Source organism: Alosa alosa, chromosome 14, assembly GCF_017589495.1.
Source record: "Alosa alosa isolate M-15738 ecotype Scorff River chromosome 14, AALO_Geno_1.1, whole genome shotgun sequence".
NCBI classification, from domain to species: domain Eukaryota; kingdom Metazoa; phylum Chordata; class Actinopteri; order Clupeiformes; family Clupeidae; genus Alosa; species Alosa alosa.
In genome coordinates, this window is record NC_063202.1 from 30,118,611 (window position 1) to 30,134,342 (window position 15,732).

The following is a 15,732-nucleotide window of genomic DNA, read 5'->3' on the forward strand; positions in this document are numbered from 1 at the left end:
TTTTTGTTATGTTAAAATTGAGTTTGTTGACATTTTTTAACAAAAACAACAAATTTGCTTTGCCAGATTAGCACAATACTACACATTGATTTTGCATTGAAATGTTGTGACTGTTTAAACCTATAAACTCTTTCTGTTTTTGTATTTTCTCTCTTCCTTCCTCTGTGATTTTATGTGCCAGAAATCTACAAATCCCTCCCCCTATAGCTACTACCCTCAACACTGATAAGAACTCTGCAAACCGATAGGCAAACAGTTAGCAGAATCTCACTGGGTGCCTATGTTCTTATTTATTTGTCCTGCTCCCCCTCCATTTCTATTTGTTTCTCCGCGTGGGTATCAGTCCCTGTATATGGGCCATCTTTGTCATACTGAAAGTTACTGGATGAGGACGACTCTGACCAAAGGTCTTTTTACCATTGAGAACAGTCAGCTGTATGTGACAGAGCAATATATCTTTCCACAGCAGAGGACTGAGGGGGGTCGCCACTAATGTCTGTATGGGAATCCTAGTTTTTGATGTAGGCCAAAGAAGGAGGAAGGCACATAGTGTGAGAGGAGTTTAATTCACTAAGAGTGAGTTAATAGTAATTCATTAGTGAGGAGGTGTAACGGAGGATTAACCGTGGAGTAAGGCTGATTTGGGTCACAGTGGTCCTTAAATCTGCCCACTGGCCTTGTTAGAGTAAGGTAGGTCACTGCTGGGCCCTGTGCTCAACTGTTTGTAGCCAGGGAGCAGCGCACCACAGCATGCGGATCCACAGAGTTGGGCTGGACCTGGACACCAATGACTATGGCATGAACCTGGAGCCATCCTACACCATGCTGGAGTTTGACAGCTTGAGAGCACTTCCTGAAGAGGCAGGTATGTTTGACCCTGTGACCCCAGCCCAGACAGACTGACGGACAGGCTGACATGTCTTGAGTCATGACCGCTGGATGGGACAACTTTTACTCTTCAACCTAATGGCAAAGATCTAAGCCAGTGGAGGGTTTGTGTGATGAAAGTCTGTAAAAGAGCTCCAGTAATTCCAGCTGTCATACAGTTTACTTACCAAGTCTCGTAAACATGGTCAGCCTGCCACGGCAGTTTATATTAGCATGAGTCTCTCATATTGTATTTTGTTCGTCAGGTGACCTCAGGCTGCACTAAAAGGTAGGGTTATGTTTCAGCGACATGGTAATGAGCTGGGCGAGAGTAATGGTCATGACACGCTTCACATTCATAATATGTCTTTTGTGCGCTTACGAAAAGTATTTTGTCATGGGAAATAATTCTCGGTGAATCGTTTGAAAAGCTTCCCAATCTCACTGCAAAATAACAGCTGATGATCAGTGACCACAATAACCTGCATTCAAGTTATTATCCATAATCTTGGTATTCTCACGTGGATACACACAGAGAGCGTGTGAGTAACATTAGCTATGAGCTAAACACACACCCACAGCTGCAATCAGACAGTGCTTTTTAGTGACATATTTAGCGGGGTCAAAAAAATGAAAAGTAGTCTGTCTGTAGTCTGCCTGTCTGTCAGACTAATGCGAGGTCGTCCGGAGCCTTTGAGGAGCAGGCCAAGAGTAACATGTGCTTAACCACTCTCTGTGCCTCACATTACGACTCCCACACACCCAGGGATTTTTCTGGCATTTTCTCATGGCACACGAGGGCAGGGGAGGGTGTCCTTCCAAAGACACCCGACCCGTATCTCGAAGAAAAAAGCTGCTCAAAAAATACAACGGCTATTATCTGGTCATGAGAGCTCCGTTCAAAAGTCAGAGCCCCCACTGGCAGCCCACCACAAACACACACACACACACACACACACACACACACATAAACACACAGATAGATACACAAGTGCATGCATACTCCACCCCCACACTCTCTGTTTGTCAGCCATAATCTCATTTTCTGCTGTCATTAGGAAAGAAGACTTGCTGAATCAGGGAATCTTTTCTGGCACCTTTAGCTGCGCACATTACCAGGACTCTCCCTTACAAATGCAGAGAGAAAGAGGGAAAGAAAGAGAGACAGCTGGTGGATGCATTGTAATCACTTAATTCAATCCAACAAAACTTTGACCCTAGAAAAGCATTCAGCACGTTGAAGAGTAATCCTCTCCCGTTCACTTCCTCAAACTCTTAATAGTGCAATTTACATACATTACTTCTGAGTGTCATTGTCCGCCAGATAAGCTACATAAACAGCATGTTTGATGGTGACCAGTTTGTCTGAGCCAATCCAGGGCTGCTTGAATACTGACAGAGTGCAATTTAGCCCCAGTCACCGGCAGATTGAATTAAAACTGTGCAAGCTTGCAGAGCGAAATTAACCACAAAATGGCTGCGCCGGCTTTGGCTTGCCACTGACCTGTGACTGGTTTAATTAAATGGGGAGTTTCTTCTTTCTCCAAGTAATAAGGAGCGCAAGTCCTTAGAGGCCTGTGAAGCGGGCCAGCAGAGAGGTTGGTGATATCTCTACCAATAAGCCTTTTATTACTGCCGCTCTCATAAAGCCACACAGCTCAGGCGACACACACAGATGTCATATGCGCTCACAAACGCGTGTCTGCCTGTGTGGTACTGCGGTATGTGAGAGTGAGAGTATGTGTGGGTGTGTCTGTGTGTGTGTGTGTGTATGTGTGTGCATGTGTGTAGGGATGAGAGTATGTTTGTCAAAAGCAAAGGAACTCTCTAATTGCTCTCCCTGTAAATGCCTGGAGATCACTCAAACTAATCAGTTGCATTGAAGTCATAGCCATCCTCGATTAGATTCCATTCCATTAGATTGCCTCCTATTGACTCATTCAGGGATTTTGTTTTCATTAACATAAATATACTGTATGCTGTTTGTCTTACTTACAAAGAATTTGGTTTTAATCTACTAGGACACCAAAGAGATACCAAATTACAAATTATTAATGGATATTTACCTAGTAATAATACTTGTAGATACTTAATAATACTTGTAGAACATTACTTAGAGATCTGACCCTGTGTCTACAGCACAGTGCAGTACAGGTGTAACCCAACAGGTGAACTCACCCATCAGCACGTGTCTGTTTTCCTGACAATGGCAGAGCCACTGGTGCCAGGGCCGGCGCCATCCCTGCCCCCGAGCAGTGGCAGCCTGTGCTCCATCTGTGCAGACCGGGCCACGGGCAAACACTACGGCGCGGCCAGCTGTGACGGCTGCAAGGGCTTCTTCCGCAGGAGTGTGAGGAAGAACCACGCCTACACGTGCAGGTGAGGACAGGTGAGGTGAGGGAGGAGACCAATCCAATCAGGCAGACACCATAACACCCATGTCTCCAACAGTTCAGTTCAACAGGGTAGCTGCCACTGGATTGGTAACTCAATAGGAATACTCCAAAACAGCACTTTGATCAATGTTCCACATTTGTGGTACTTTCCACATCCTATATTATTATTTGAAATTAATAATTAATTATATTACATTACATTACATTATACATGTTTTACTTAGATATGCGTAATTATAAATGTTGACTTTTCCAGATGATGCTGTACATCTAATGTAGAGTAAGACATCAAAGTCACATGTATACTACAGCTGGCCTGGACCTTGAGTCAATGAGAGAGAACAAAATGTGGGAAGTTTGTTTCACACCTGAAGGTGTTCAATCTGACAAGGTCCATCTAATTTCAGACTCCTATGTGATCTGTGTGTCTGAGGCAAATTGTCTTTGTGCTAGAAGGTCTGTCTGTGCAGGCAGACAGAGAATAGGCCCGACTCAAACAATCTCTGGCAATATGAGAAAGAAAATCAACAGACGCCTGAGTATGACACCTGAAGTGTTTCATTAGGGTCCATACATGCCCCTGCTCATGTGATAGTCAGCCTGTGTCTGTGTGTGCATGTGTGTGTGTGTGTGTGTGTGTGTGTGTGTGTGTGTGTGTGTGTGTGTGTGTGTGTGTGTGTGTGTGTGTATTTGCCCCCACAGGTTCAACAGACAGTGTGTGGTGGACAAGGACAAGCGGAACCAGTGCCGTTATTGCCGGCTCAGGAAGTGTTTCAGGGCCGGCATGAGAAAAGAAGGTGAGAAACTCGATCGCACCATTACAGCCTTACAAGTATGATTCTCAGAACTACAGAGAATTAGACATGTTTCATGTGATGACTGTGGATCCAGAGATGATAGGTAAAGAAAATTGTAAATTTCTTTCCAAAGTTAATGGAACATCCTGTTACCCCCCCCACCCCACACACACACACCAAATTTGGCATCCAGCTACATCTGTTGACCACAGAAGCCTGGACAGGCCAAGTGTACAGCTCTCTGTGTTTGCCTATATTACATAAGACCTGCAGAAGTGTGTGTGTGTGTGTGTGTTTATGTGGGTGGGTGTCTGTGTGTGTGTGTGAGTGTGTGTGTGCGTGTGGGGGGTGGCTCTGAACAAGCTGCGCTCTGAGGGGTGGTGTGCCCCAAGGGGAGAAACCCTGCACCCCACACTCTTGGAGCACTACGGCCATACAGACGATATGCATGCTAGTCGTTATCTCCCACCGACTGCTCCCAATCACCAGAAGAGAGACGAGATTTGGAGAGCAATGAATGGCCTGTTCACATCAATAATTAACATGGCTCAGTTTGGGCAAATATTTGCTAGGGTCTTTTTTTCCCCCTGCAGAGAAACTCACTTTATAACTCACAGTCCTGGAGCGCTTTACGTAACAGACAGACTGTGGTGGAGAGGTTTTTCAAAGAAGGCAGACAGAACACCCAATATATTCACTACTCCAGGAACTGTAGCCTATCTGGTAGGTCTTATATCATCATGAAAGCCATCAAATTGAAATGATAACAGAACATGCCAAAACTAGTTTCCAATGAAATGTCCAAAAATTCAACCAGAACCTTCAAAGAAAAAGCAAAGACTGGAACACTGCAGACCTACCAGCAGGCAGTGGAGAGGGAGGCTATGTTTGTGCCATACAAGTGCCATTTTGCGGGACTAATAGGAACTTAACTGGCTGGCTGGCGAGAAATCTGCTGTAGATGACTAATTGGTTTCAGATTGGGCCTCACTGTCTGGCCTTGTTGAGGGGATGCACACCACACCGCAGCACACCACAGCACAGCACGAGCTGACTGCACATATTCTGATCACGTTAAATTAATTTCATAGGAATGGGGTGGGTCCCAGGCCACATGTACTGTATGCATGTTCTCTTGTTCTTCTAGGGGGGGATAAGAAAAGTAGCGCTTGTTAAGACATGAAAGCACAAGGGGAAGAACAAAAAAACAATCAATAACATTCATTTGTGCCTCCATGTCGTGTGTGCAGCTGTCCAGAATGAGCGGGACCGGATCAGCGGTCAGAGAGACGGACAGAGGCTGGGAACGCTGTCCATCAACATGCTCCTGCAGGCAGAAGCCAGCACACATCAGGTAGGCCTCAACCACCTGGGCCCCACTACACAATCACATCTCCCCATGGGGAGGCAGGGAGGTAGGGCAGAGGCAAACCACAGACTCGCTCTTGCCTATTTCCCTTTTGCCTGAGAAGTCCTAATACAACTCTGAATTATCAGTGTCATTGAGAGATGCAGGGAGAGAGAGAGGCCAAGGCTGTATTTTCTTCAGGCCTCACTAAGACAGGCAGCCATTTGAGTCCCCTGGAAATCTTAACTATGGACTCCTGGCTTCGGTTATGTCTGAGAACGGTCAAATTGCCCAGGGACTCAATTTGATCACTGCCTATTTAATTGCATTGCACAGGCTTGGAGTCTGTGCCAGCGTTCAATTTGCTCTAAATGCATAATAACAACCAGACCTCCTCTTTGCATGCCATAGGCATGCAGTGAAATTAATTGGATGATTGACAAATGGGGCACAAAACAAGGCTGAGCTGGTTTCCATTGGGCTTTGCTCCTCATGCAATGTGTCATGCGTTACGCTGCCAGAGCACCACCAAACTCTGATCGCACGCCAGCTGGATTTATCAAACGGGTTCAGGGCAGCCACAGCCAAGGGGTACGGGGGAAGAGGGGTGACCATTCACCCATTTCTCGCCTTCTACTCTTGCTATTCCTGTTCTAACACCTCGAACGCTTTCCTATTCTCATACAGTCAGCCTTGACATGTCCTTTCGACAAGTTCTTTTTCTTCTCAGCCATGCTAGTCACACTAGTCATATATCACACATCACTTCCTTGCTGCAATCATTGCACTTCACACCCACCCTTGTAAGTTCCTCATGCAACATCTCTCTGCCCATCTGTGCCTCTCTGTGATCTCTTAAATCAGACAGCCAAACACACCTGCATGCTCCAAGACTCCTGGTCTCCAAGTGACCTCATTGCTCATTGCTTAGCCATTGGAATCAATGACAACTGCTCAGCCATTAACATGATGGGGTTGTCCTCAGTATGCTGGTGTGTGGAAATTATAATGCTGCTGCAAAAGACTAGTACTCATGCTTTGGTCTTTCTCATCTGTGCTGTGCTGTGTGTTCTGCTGTGTCATGTCATGTGAATGAGGCTCTCCTCATATTCTCTCCCTCTCTCTCCCTATTCTCATCTCCCTCTCTCTCCCTATTCTCATATTCTCTCCCCATTCTCATATTCTCTCCCTCTCTCATCTCTCTCTCTCATCTTTGTCTCTCTCTCCAGTTCCTGTCTTCAGTCCCTGGCATCCCCTGTAACATAGGCATGAAAAAGGTTGCCCGCGTAGGGGATGTATGTGAATCCATGAAGCAGCAGCTCCTTCTGCTGGTGGAGTGGGCAAAGCGCATCCCTGAGTTCTGCGAGCTGCCGGTGGACGACAGGGTGGGCAGGCACTCACGCAAACACACATACAAACACACACATTTACATACCTCATCTACGAAACAAACATACAAACAACATAAAACAAGCAGAGAAAAGGCGTACGTCAAGTCACGTCAAGTCTCAATTTGTGTACATAAGTTTTCGAGTTGGGATGGTCTTACGGTGCAGCATATATAAATAGAATAGGCAGATGATTGAAAAGTTGGAGAGTTATGGGTCAAATGGCATATTATGTGTCATACGGTTTTGCGATGAATGCATTTCATTGCAGCACATGATGCATTCTGTCTGCAAAACAAAGTCTGTTACACATCTTGAGTTCAGAAATACTTCTCTTTTGTATGTATTGGAAGTTCCAAGTTTTGGAAGCACCTCTATGTTGTAAATTCTAGGGGCGAGGCCTCTAAAATGATAATATATAAAGGGTATGATATTTAAATTTCTCTTGTTTTCAGCCGCCACATTTACCAACACCCGTTTATTCTTATCCTGGAATTGTAGTGATATGAACACTTCATGAATCACACATGAGCCCTGTTGTATTTATGATTCCTGTGCTTAGATCTGCGCTGGTTTCTACATTCGATTGATAAATGAGGGTCATTGTGTACATGTTATGCTACTTTTAGCACTGTGCCACGTCACTGTGTGGCATCTCTCCGGCATGGATGAGCCAGTCAGCATTAAACCGAGGCATGTCGGCAGCCGTTTAGAGGTCCCTGGACTACTTGAGAGAAGCTTGGTCATTCTCTGCACTGATGTGTGAAAGCGTCCCTGTCTGTCTGTGTGTGTGTGTGTGTGTGCGTGTGCGTGTGTGTGTGTGCGTGCATGCGTGCGTGTGCGTGTCTGTGATGTGTCTGAGTGCAGGTGGCCTTGCTTAGAGCCCATTCTGCCGAGCATCTCATCCTTGGCGTGGCGCGCCGCTCCCTTCCCTACAATGACATCATCCTTCTGGGTAAGTGAGCTTTCTCGTTTAGCTTGGCCAGCAGGCAGAGTCAATCCAGCCAGAATCTTCGGGGCCACTCTTCGGGCCCTGATGGTTTCCACTGTGGTTTTCTCTCCACGCAGGAAACGACTTCATCATCCCAGTGAACGGACCCGAGATGGAGGTGTCCAAAGTGGCGGCCCGGATTCTGGAAGAGCTTGTCAGGCCGCTGCGAGAGCTGGATGTCACCGACATGGAGTTCGCCTGTCTGAAAGCCATCGTCTTCTTTGCCCCAGGTCTGTCAGTGGAGATATTGCACCCATATGGCTCAGTCAATCCCTTGCACCCATAATTGTAGTTCTTCAAACATCTGGCAATGCACAAACTTTGACACATCTTCAGTGTTCCCAGTGTATCCCGGTAGTCCTCTGGTGTTTGGGGTCTCACAATAGACACATACACCATCTTTGTGTTCCATCTTAACATAAAAGATGGTGTCCTCTGTAATGAACTAGCCTATTCCCCAATAACCCCCCCTTGGCATGCCTGAGTTTGCTTAGGTGGTACATTTTCATCGCGTCCTGTGGAAAACTATTAATATCTGTGAGGCTGCTGGCAGGGAAAGCTGGTCTCTGGACTTTTATAGCCGCTTGGCTAAGCGGTCTGATTATACCACCGGGGCCAGGTCAAGTGAACAGACTGGCCTTCGCCAAACTGTCAGGCCAGTGTGAGGACCAGTCTGTGTTGACTAGCTACACAAACAAACATTGCTGGGCTCAGCTCAGTCCACCAAGTGCCATCCATCCCTCCAAAAATGGCCCATGACTACCCATAGGTATTACAGGGAGTTAATAACTACATCACAATCAGATCAGAACTCTGTCTCATAGTGTCTTCTATTAAGGGCATCTTTCAAATAAATGAGATGTACATGGCAACAATGTTCGGATTCACATGTTATTTTGTCTGTAATGTGTTGTAATGTGTGTGTGTGTGTGTGTGTGTGTGTGTGCGTGTGCGTGCATGTGTGTGCGTGTGTGTGCATGCGTCCGTGCATGTGTCTTCACGTGTCCGTCTGCCAGACTGCCCAGGGCTGCTAAGTCCTCAGGCGGTGCGGCAAGTCCGTTTCCAGGCCCAGGTGCTGCTGGACGAGGCCACATATGAGCAGCGCGGGCGCTTCGGGGAGCTGCTCCTAATGCTGCCACCGCTGCAGAGCGTGGCCTGGCAGATGGTCGAGACCCTCCAGCTGGCACGCCTGCTCGGGGAGGCGGCCGTCGACAACCTCCTGCTAGAGATGCTGCTGGGAGAAGGGGCCACTGGGGCCCGGGGCGGCCCTGGAGCCTCCATCGGAGCTGGGGACGGGGTCGGAGTTGGGGTCCAGGCCCAGTCCAAAGGCCCACAGCAAGGTACTGCACTGCTCCGCTCCTACTCACACACCCTCGCCCAGGCTCCAACCACAGGCTCAAACAGCCTCTATGCCTTGCTTGAAATGGCCTCCAGTGGCAGATGCCAGAAGATCCCAGTATGTGAAAATGTGTGTTCGGCACACCTGCGACACATTTTGCAGCAAGAAACCACGCAAGTGACACGCAAACGTTAACCCTAAAATGAAATGAATGAGTAGTGTGTTTTACCCGTTTCACGTCCTACACCACTCAATCATCTCTGTAGTGAATCTCAAACTCATCTGATAATCGGATTCCTGAAAGGAACGTGAATCTTGTTCTGTGCTCTCTCTGCCAAACTCCAGGAAGTAACGCCGATGTCTTCTCATTCATGTCCTCTGGAGACCCTGCCTTGGCCTGTGGTCCCCTTGGTGCCCAGGAGATGCTGCCAAACCAATTTATCTCTGTAATTCTGCCAGTACCAAACTGTAAGTAAGCCATTTTGGGAGCTTCTCTACATAGACATTCATTAAATCAATTCCAAACCTTCAATAATACATATCCAAGTGAAAACACTGTGCATTATGTATAGATGTGTAGCACATTTAAAATATTGCATTCAGTGAAACTGAACATCTTGGAAATGGCTTTCAATTACATTTTGGTCAAAACGTGAATGCTGACAAGTTTTGTATACAAACCTGCCATTATAAAACGGCCACCATATGAAAACATCTTCAGTTCCCTGAATCTGCCACGCTACCTGTTCCCAGTGGCCTAGTCCACAGGTGCATGCAACCTCAGACTCTGGTTTCCTGCGGGTGGTCTGCTCCAGACTCTGAGAAGGAGCCTGTTTATTTGTCTGAGAGACATCATCCCCACACAGGAGGGGCTCAGGGGTTTCTCTGACTGATGAAGCTTTCACTAGATGGACTGACAGCTCAGTGAGCTCACGGTCCCCGAGCTGCTCTAGTCCACAACAGAAAGGCAGCTTTTCCCTCCCTCCAACCAACTCTTACCTAAGCTGCCCTTGCATCAGTACAGTGTAAGCCCAACTTAACGCCCCTCACCCAGCTTGCTGCCTCTCTTCACCCAATTCCTTACAAACAGACCAGTTTCATACAACATTTAAGTGTAATATGGGTGGTTTGACCCTTAAGCAAGACCAAAGCCACAGTCCTGGGAATGTGAGATACACATGGCAAAAGAGGCAATGAGCTCTGCAGAAATTTTCCTTGACTTCTGCCGATTACTGGTCCTATTCTGCTCAGTGGAGTGTTGCAAGTTCCTGACCCATTAACAGGAGTCAGTCACAATAAATCTGATGGGAAACATTCATGTTTATTCACATGACATGCATACCATCCAAAAGCTAAAATGACATTGAGCTGCTAAGGCTCCATACTTTTAAACCTTGAATGTACCCCATCGATCAGCTAGTGCCAACTTCCCTTTATTTTCTTTCGGACAGCTTTGCCAGGTCTTCCAATGGTACTACCCACGCAGACTGGCACTGAGGTGTACAGACCAGGAGAAGACGCAGGCATGGCCCAAGAGATGCCAAACAGCATGCCAATCCCACCTGGGCACACGTGCCTCTGAGAAAACAACCACGCACACTCACAAACATGTGCACACACACTGACACAAAAACACCTGAATATGCAAAAGCTCACATTGCACCAGAAGACTGATAACAAATGAAGTCAGCCACTGATCAGCCTAACAAGCATGTGTCAGTAATACGCAACAGGGCAACAATGACCACTGATTCAGAGAATCATTGATCAGTGACTCAAGTGTTATTCAATGAATGATTAGTAGAAATGTCAACTATATTCTAAATAAATACTTATTTACATTTATAGCATGGGGGTCTTAAAAAGACACGGCTAGCCTTATCATATAACTAGTGAATGACTTTATGGCAGCATTTATGAGTGGTGATGTGGCAGAGATATTGCTGCATGACAGATTTTCCTACCATCATAATATAAGCTAATGTTTGATTTTGTTTCCCAATCACAAACTAAGTCATGAGGGAAAATATGAAAGTCAGGTTCCTCTGATTTTTGTTACATGTCATGACTCTATGTTTGTGTAGTTGTTCCATTATTTCAATGTCTTCAAAGTCATACACCAAACTTGTTTATTTGAGACGAGATTTAAATTCAGCTCAAAGCCTTGTTTTTCAAGCACAATTTGACCAATATTTTCGGGGTATGGTTAATGTTTTTAATTAAAAGGAAAAAGAGGACTCTGTGGAGTAAGATAATAAATGCAACACTATCTATGGACTGTGGTCATTTCATCCTGTAGGATACACTACTGCTCACTAGAGGGCGCTATCAGCCCACTGGGAAAATGCCCACAGCTGCTCCTGCTCTGCAGATCTGTAACCATATCCAGATAGACAGACAACAAAGTTTAAAACCACAGTACAAACAAACATCTTACAGAGAACTCGACTACTGAAGCAGAACACCAAAACAGGAATGTGTTTTGAGCATGCCATTACTGAGCAATACTAAATTCAACACAACAGACCCGAGAGGATTAATTCAGATAAATGTGTGTTTGTTGGAAAATAAACACAGGATTGAGTGTATGCATTACTGAAAAAAAAAACGAATGTTATAAATAGATGCTGTGTGTGTGTGTGTGTGTGTGTGTGTGTGTGTGTGTGTGTCTGTCTGTCTGTCTGTCTGTCTGTGTGTCTGTCTGTGTGCGTGTGTGCGTTGTATACACAGTATGCAGTTGTTCAAAAGTATTCTGAGGCAACACAGTCTTGCTTTTTGTCAGTCAGTGCAGTGGTGAAGCCCCAAACAAAGGCCCACTTGGCCTGGCTGCTGCAAGAGCCTTCCCCAGCCCTGGGCCTCATCTCAGCCCAGACCCCTCTCCAGCGCCCCTGGCCAGGGAGACAGGATAAGCCACGCATATCCAAGTTTGTTCGGAAGTAAATCACAGGCAAAAAGAGTGCACACTCCAAAAGAGTGCACATTGCTCCACTGAAGCAGTCTGCTTCTGTTACAACGACTAAAAGAAGGTTCAGTTGCTCAGGAGCAGATGTATTTGGACTGTTAGGAGGGTATTGCAGATATCAATGTCCATAGACATCGGTAAGGCTATCAAAATAACCAAAAACCAAAATATTTTAAGAACGGGTCAAGTCAGTATGGGTCTGTCTGCCTCTCTTGGGGGGGGGGGGCTCTCTGTCTGGCCCTCTCTCTCTGCCTAAGGCCAGGGAGCAGTAAAAGTTAATGAGCGACGGTGGCCCAGGTCATACAGGTGACAGGAGGCCACTGTGAGGAGAACATGACTCATCAGAAACGAGCAGAGTGGAGACTCTCTCCCATGAAAGAGCCAAATGACTGTTTGTGTTTATTTTCCAAAGGCCCAAGTACAAGTAGAGCGAGGAATATGCTCAGGCCTGCCCCTGAGAGTGATAGCAACTGTTGCCACCTGAAAACCACCAAGGGGCTTACTGGTAGTCCACCGGATCCTGTCTGGAAGAACAGGGCACTTTCACTAGGCTCCTCATTCATTCCAAGGTAAACATACACACAAAGATTTTCCTATCATTGCCTTAAACTGAGTCATCATTTGGTCCATGGTAGGGTCAAAGTTCATATACTCACTATGGCAACACCCACTACACACATCTGAGGCACTACCACCTGATTCTCAAACTAAGCAGCAATTAGTTAAACCCTTTAGAAATGTAAGCAGATTATGTAATGGTGTTCTGGTCTGAAGGCTGGCCAGTTCCATCAATAAGAAGTAAGTAATTGAGAAAGTGTAAACTGTCCTTTCCCCTCACAGAAACTGGAAGTTTGAGTTTACACTCCTGTTACAGAAGAGCTACGCTGTATGCCTGTACTGCTGTCACCCACCCATGGCTAAGTGTGATTTATCGTAATAATAAACCACTCGTTTGTTGATTCGGCAGCCACAGGAGGAGTCGGGCCTCCCCACTGCAATGGCACACACACAAAGGGTAGTATATCGTGGCTATGATCAACCACACAAGTTAAGAGAGCGCTGCTGTTGCTGTATGCTGCACCATACAAATCTGAGGGTACCACAAAGTCTTGCCATCGCATTTACAACCAAAAACCAAACTTATTATGGGTTGAATCCAAGACCACCTCCTACACACCAAAAAAATCCTCAAATCCAAATCCTGCTATTCAGTTACAGTTACAGAAGATGAAAACACTCAAATGTGGTTGGTCAGATTGGTCCAATTTAAGCAGAAATAACAGACAATATGTGAGCTTTCTTTCCCCCAGGTTCTGTTTTACTAAGAAGTGCCTAAGCGTTTATTCCTGGAAACAGTCATCATGTCTTTAATGGGTGGACATGTTTGCAGGCTGGTGCTGCAAAGGTGCTTTCTCACCTTCTGGCAAGAGCTGGAGGCTCTGGCAGCTCTTAGTAGTCTGGTCCAGCATTTCGACAGATGAGCTTTTTCCATGTTGCTCAAACTCAATCTGTTAGTTGAGGGAAAATAATAGTAGGAGTTGAAAACAATATGGTGTGCACGGAACCATGGGACCTACCCTCACCTGTCCCACCTGCTGAACCACCTACATTCACCCGCCCCCTACGTCCCTCTGAAACCTGCTTTGCTCTGATGCTTCTGTCTAAGAGTGGCCTGTGGAGCTTGCCATCATTTGCAGGGTTTTGTTTTGACCGGAATACATCCTCTATGGGACATAAACCAACACAGCAGTCTTTCCACATGAAACACACTTTTGGGGAAATCCCTGGGTCTGACTGGAAGGAAAGTTCACAGCTGCTGCCATTGGTGCACACGTGTGCTCAAACGCACCAACCCATACACACACATCTAGAAAACACAATCTTGTCAATACTGCACATGTGGCACCTACCCAAAAACATACAAGTACACACACACACACACACACACACACACACACACAAACACACACACACACACACACACACACACACACACACACACACACACACACACACAAACACAAAGCATTCTGTTCTGTAAAACATGCATAAGGAGCATAAACTTGTGTGAAACCACGTCAGTTGGGTACCTCTGAAGAAAAACTGAACATTTCCTTTCTTCACACAAACAAGGAGGATTGGCAAAGATGATCTCCTGCCTGTGGTTTGCTTAAGATTATGACTGATAGAGAACACCCACATCTCGTCTGCATTACAGCCTACCTTTGGCAAAGAGGTCATTGGGAAAGAACCTGTTCCTACTTCACTTTCAGTCAGCCAAGCCCTCCCAATGTCAAAATCATATCACAAGTTTTTTTTCAATGCCACAGGAAGAATTACTCAGCGAATGACACAGTCCAGAAGATCGGTCACTGTCAGCATATTTATTCATTCAGTTTTGGGGCAAAGTAAACTGTGGAAATGTCTTGGGTGCCCTTAATGGCTTATAAGTGCCTGATTTGTGCATTTTGCATTTAACAGATTTTCAGTGTTGATGTACTTGTATCATTTGTGGGACTGTCTGTCTGCCTGCAGCCATTGACACAATGTCTTTCCAAATTTGAGACTTAGATTTCATTGTCTTTGGCAAAACATCTATGTTGTAGTCATATCAGCTGTGGAGCACTTATTCATCTTGTGCAACACAGTATGTGGTGTGTGTATGCATAACCCAATGAAGCATGATAAGTGGGCCCTTTCCAGAAGACAGAGGCATCTGACAGAACGTTTTAAACTTCTCAACAAACCACACTCAGGGTCAGCTCAAATCTGCCACCACGGAGCCAGCGCATCAATCTCTCGTTTCCATTCCCCCCGCAAAGCGCTGTGTGTAATGTGGGTCAGCGATGAGCAAAAAGCAAAAGGGGGGGTGAGCATCGTTCTGTTTCATCACACTCATCCTCACTCTAAACTCAGAGCAGCTGCTCACAGATGTTCATCACCAGACGAGACATGTGCCTGGCAGTTGGCTTCACGCTGAAAATGTTTGGGCCTTGCTAAGGCTAAAGCTGTTTCAGGTTCAATGCTGCAGCAGGGCTTCACGTGCAAAGGTAGTTGGCAAGCCACAGGGTGCACGGCATCAAAGGTAATCGATAGCTTCTGCTGACCTGGTAACAAAATATGTGCGGGGTTTCTTAAAAGACTTATTATTTACATATATTTTCATCTTAACCTCCAAGAGATTAATCAACTGGGACATGTTTGGTATTCAGTTGTTGCACTTTCTGGTTTCATAGGCGCAATAAGTAGTGCAAGTACTGTTGGTACTCCAAACGGTATTACTAAAGCTACACTCCAAAACTGCATTTGTGTCAAACAACATTAACTGCTTGGAAAAAATACTCACACACTAGCTACCTAGAGAAGAATCTGAGAATGCCGGTAAATATGATTTTTTTTTCCAGATATTATATTCCAAATATTTCCAGAAAGATGATAAACAAGACAACTGCTTTAAGATAACTCATAAATATGAAGTGATGTCCTAAAAAAAACAATAAAACATGCAAGGCAAGGTGTGAGGACAGGTATGGGACTACTAGCAACAAGTGAGGTCAGCATTAGAGTTTGTCAGTGTCCTCCATAAGTGTCATAGAGAGTTGAGAAATGGCAAAAGGCCAAAAGATCACAATGTTGTCCTAAGA

At 45.7% G+C, this 15,732-nt stretch overlaps 1 protein-coding gene across 1 annotated transcript; it reads left to right on the plus strand.

Annotated features, from left to right (window-relative positions):
• The first annotated feature begins 259 nt into the window (after positions 1-259).
• On the plus strand, positions 260-11,401 carry hnf4b (hepatic nuclear factor 4, beta). The gene is made up of 10 exons (XM_048263623.1): positions 260-865; positions 3,081-3,246; positions 3,966-4,060; positions 5,311-5,414; positions 6,638-6,793; positions 7,664-7,751; positions 7,865-8,017; positions 8,804-9,127; positions 9,472-9,594; positions 10,578-11,401. The coding sequence occupies exons 1-10, from the start codon at positions 751-753 to the stop codon at positions 10,706-10,708; spliced, it is 1,455 nt and encodes a 484-aa protein (XP_048119580.1). The 5' UTR covers positions 260-750; the 3' UTR covers positions 10,709-11,401.
• Positions 11,402-15,732: the final 4,331 nt, after the last annotated feature.

Coding starts and splice junctions, on each gene's coding strand:
- hnf4b (XM_048263623.1), top strand. CDS start 751: ATGCGGATCCACAGAGTTGGGCTGGACCTGGACACCAATGACTATGGC. Junction 6,794..7,663: donor AGCTGCCGGTGGACGACAGG/GTGGGCAGGCAC, acceptor GTCTGAGTGCAG/GTGGCCTTGCTTAGAGCCCA. Junction 8,018..8,803: donor CATCGTCTTCTTTGCCCCAG/GTCTGTCAGTGG, acceptor TCCGTCTGCCAG/ACTGCCCAGGGCTGCTAAGT.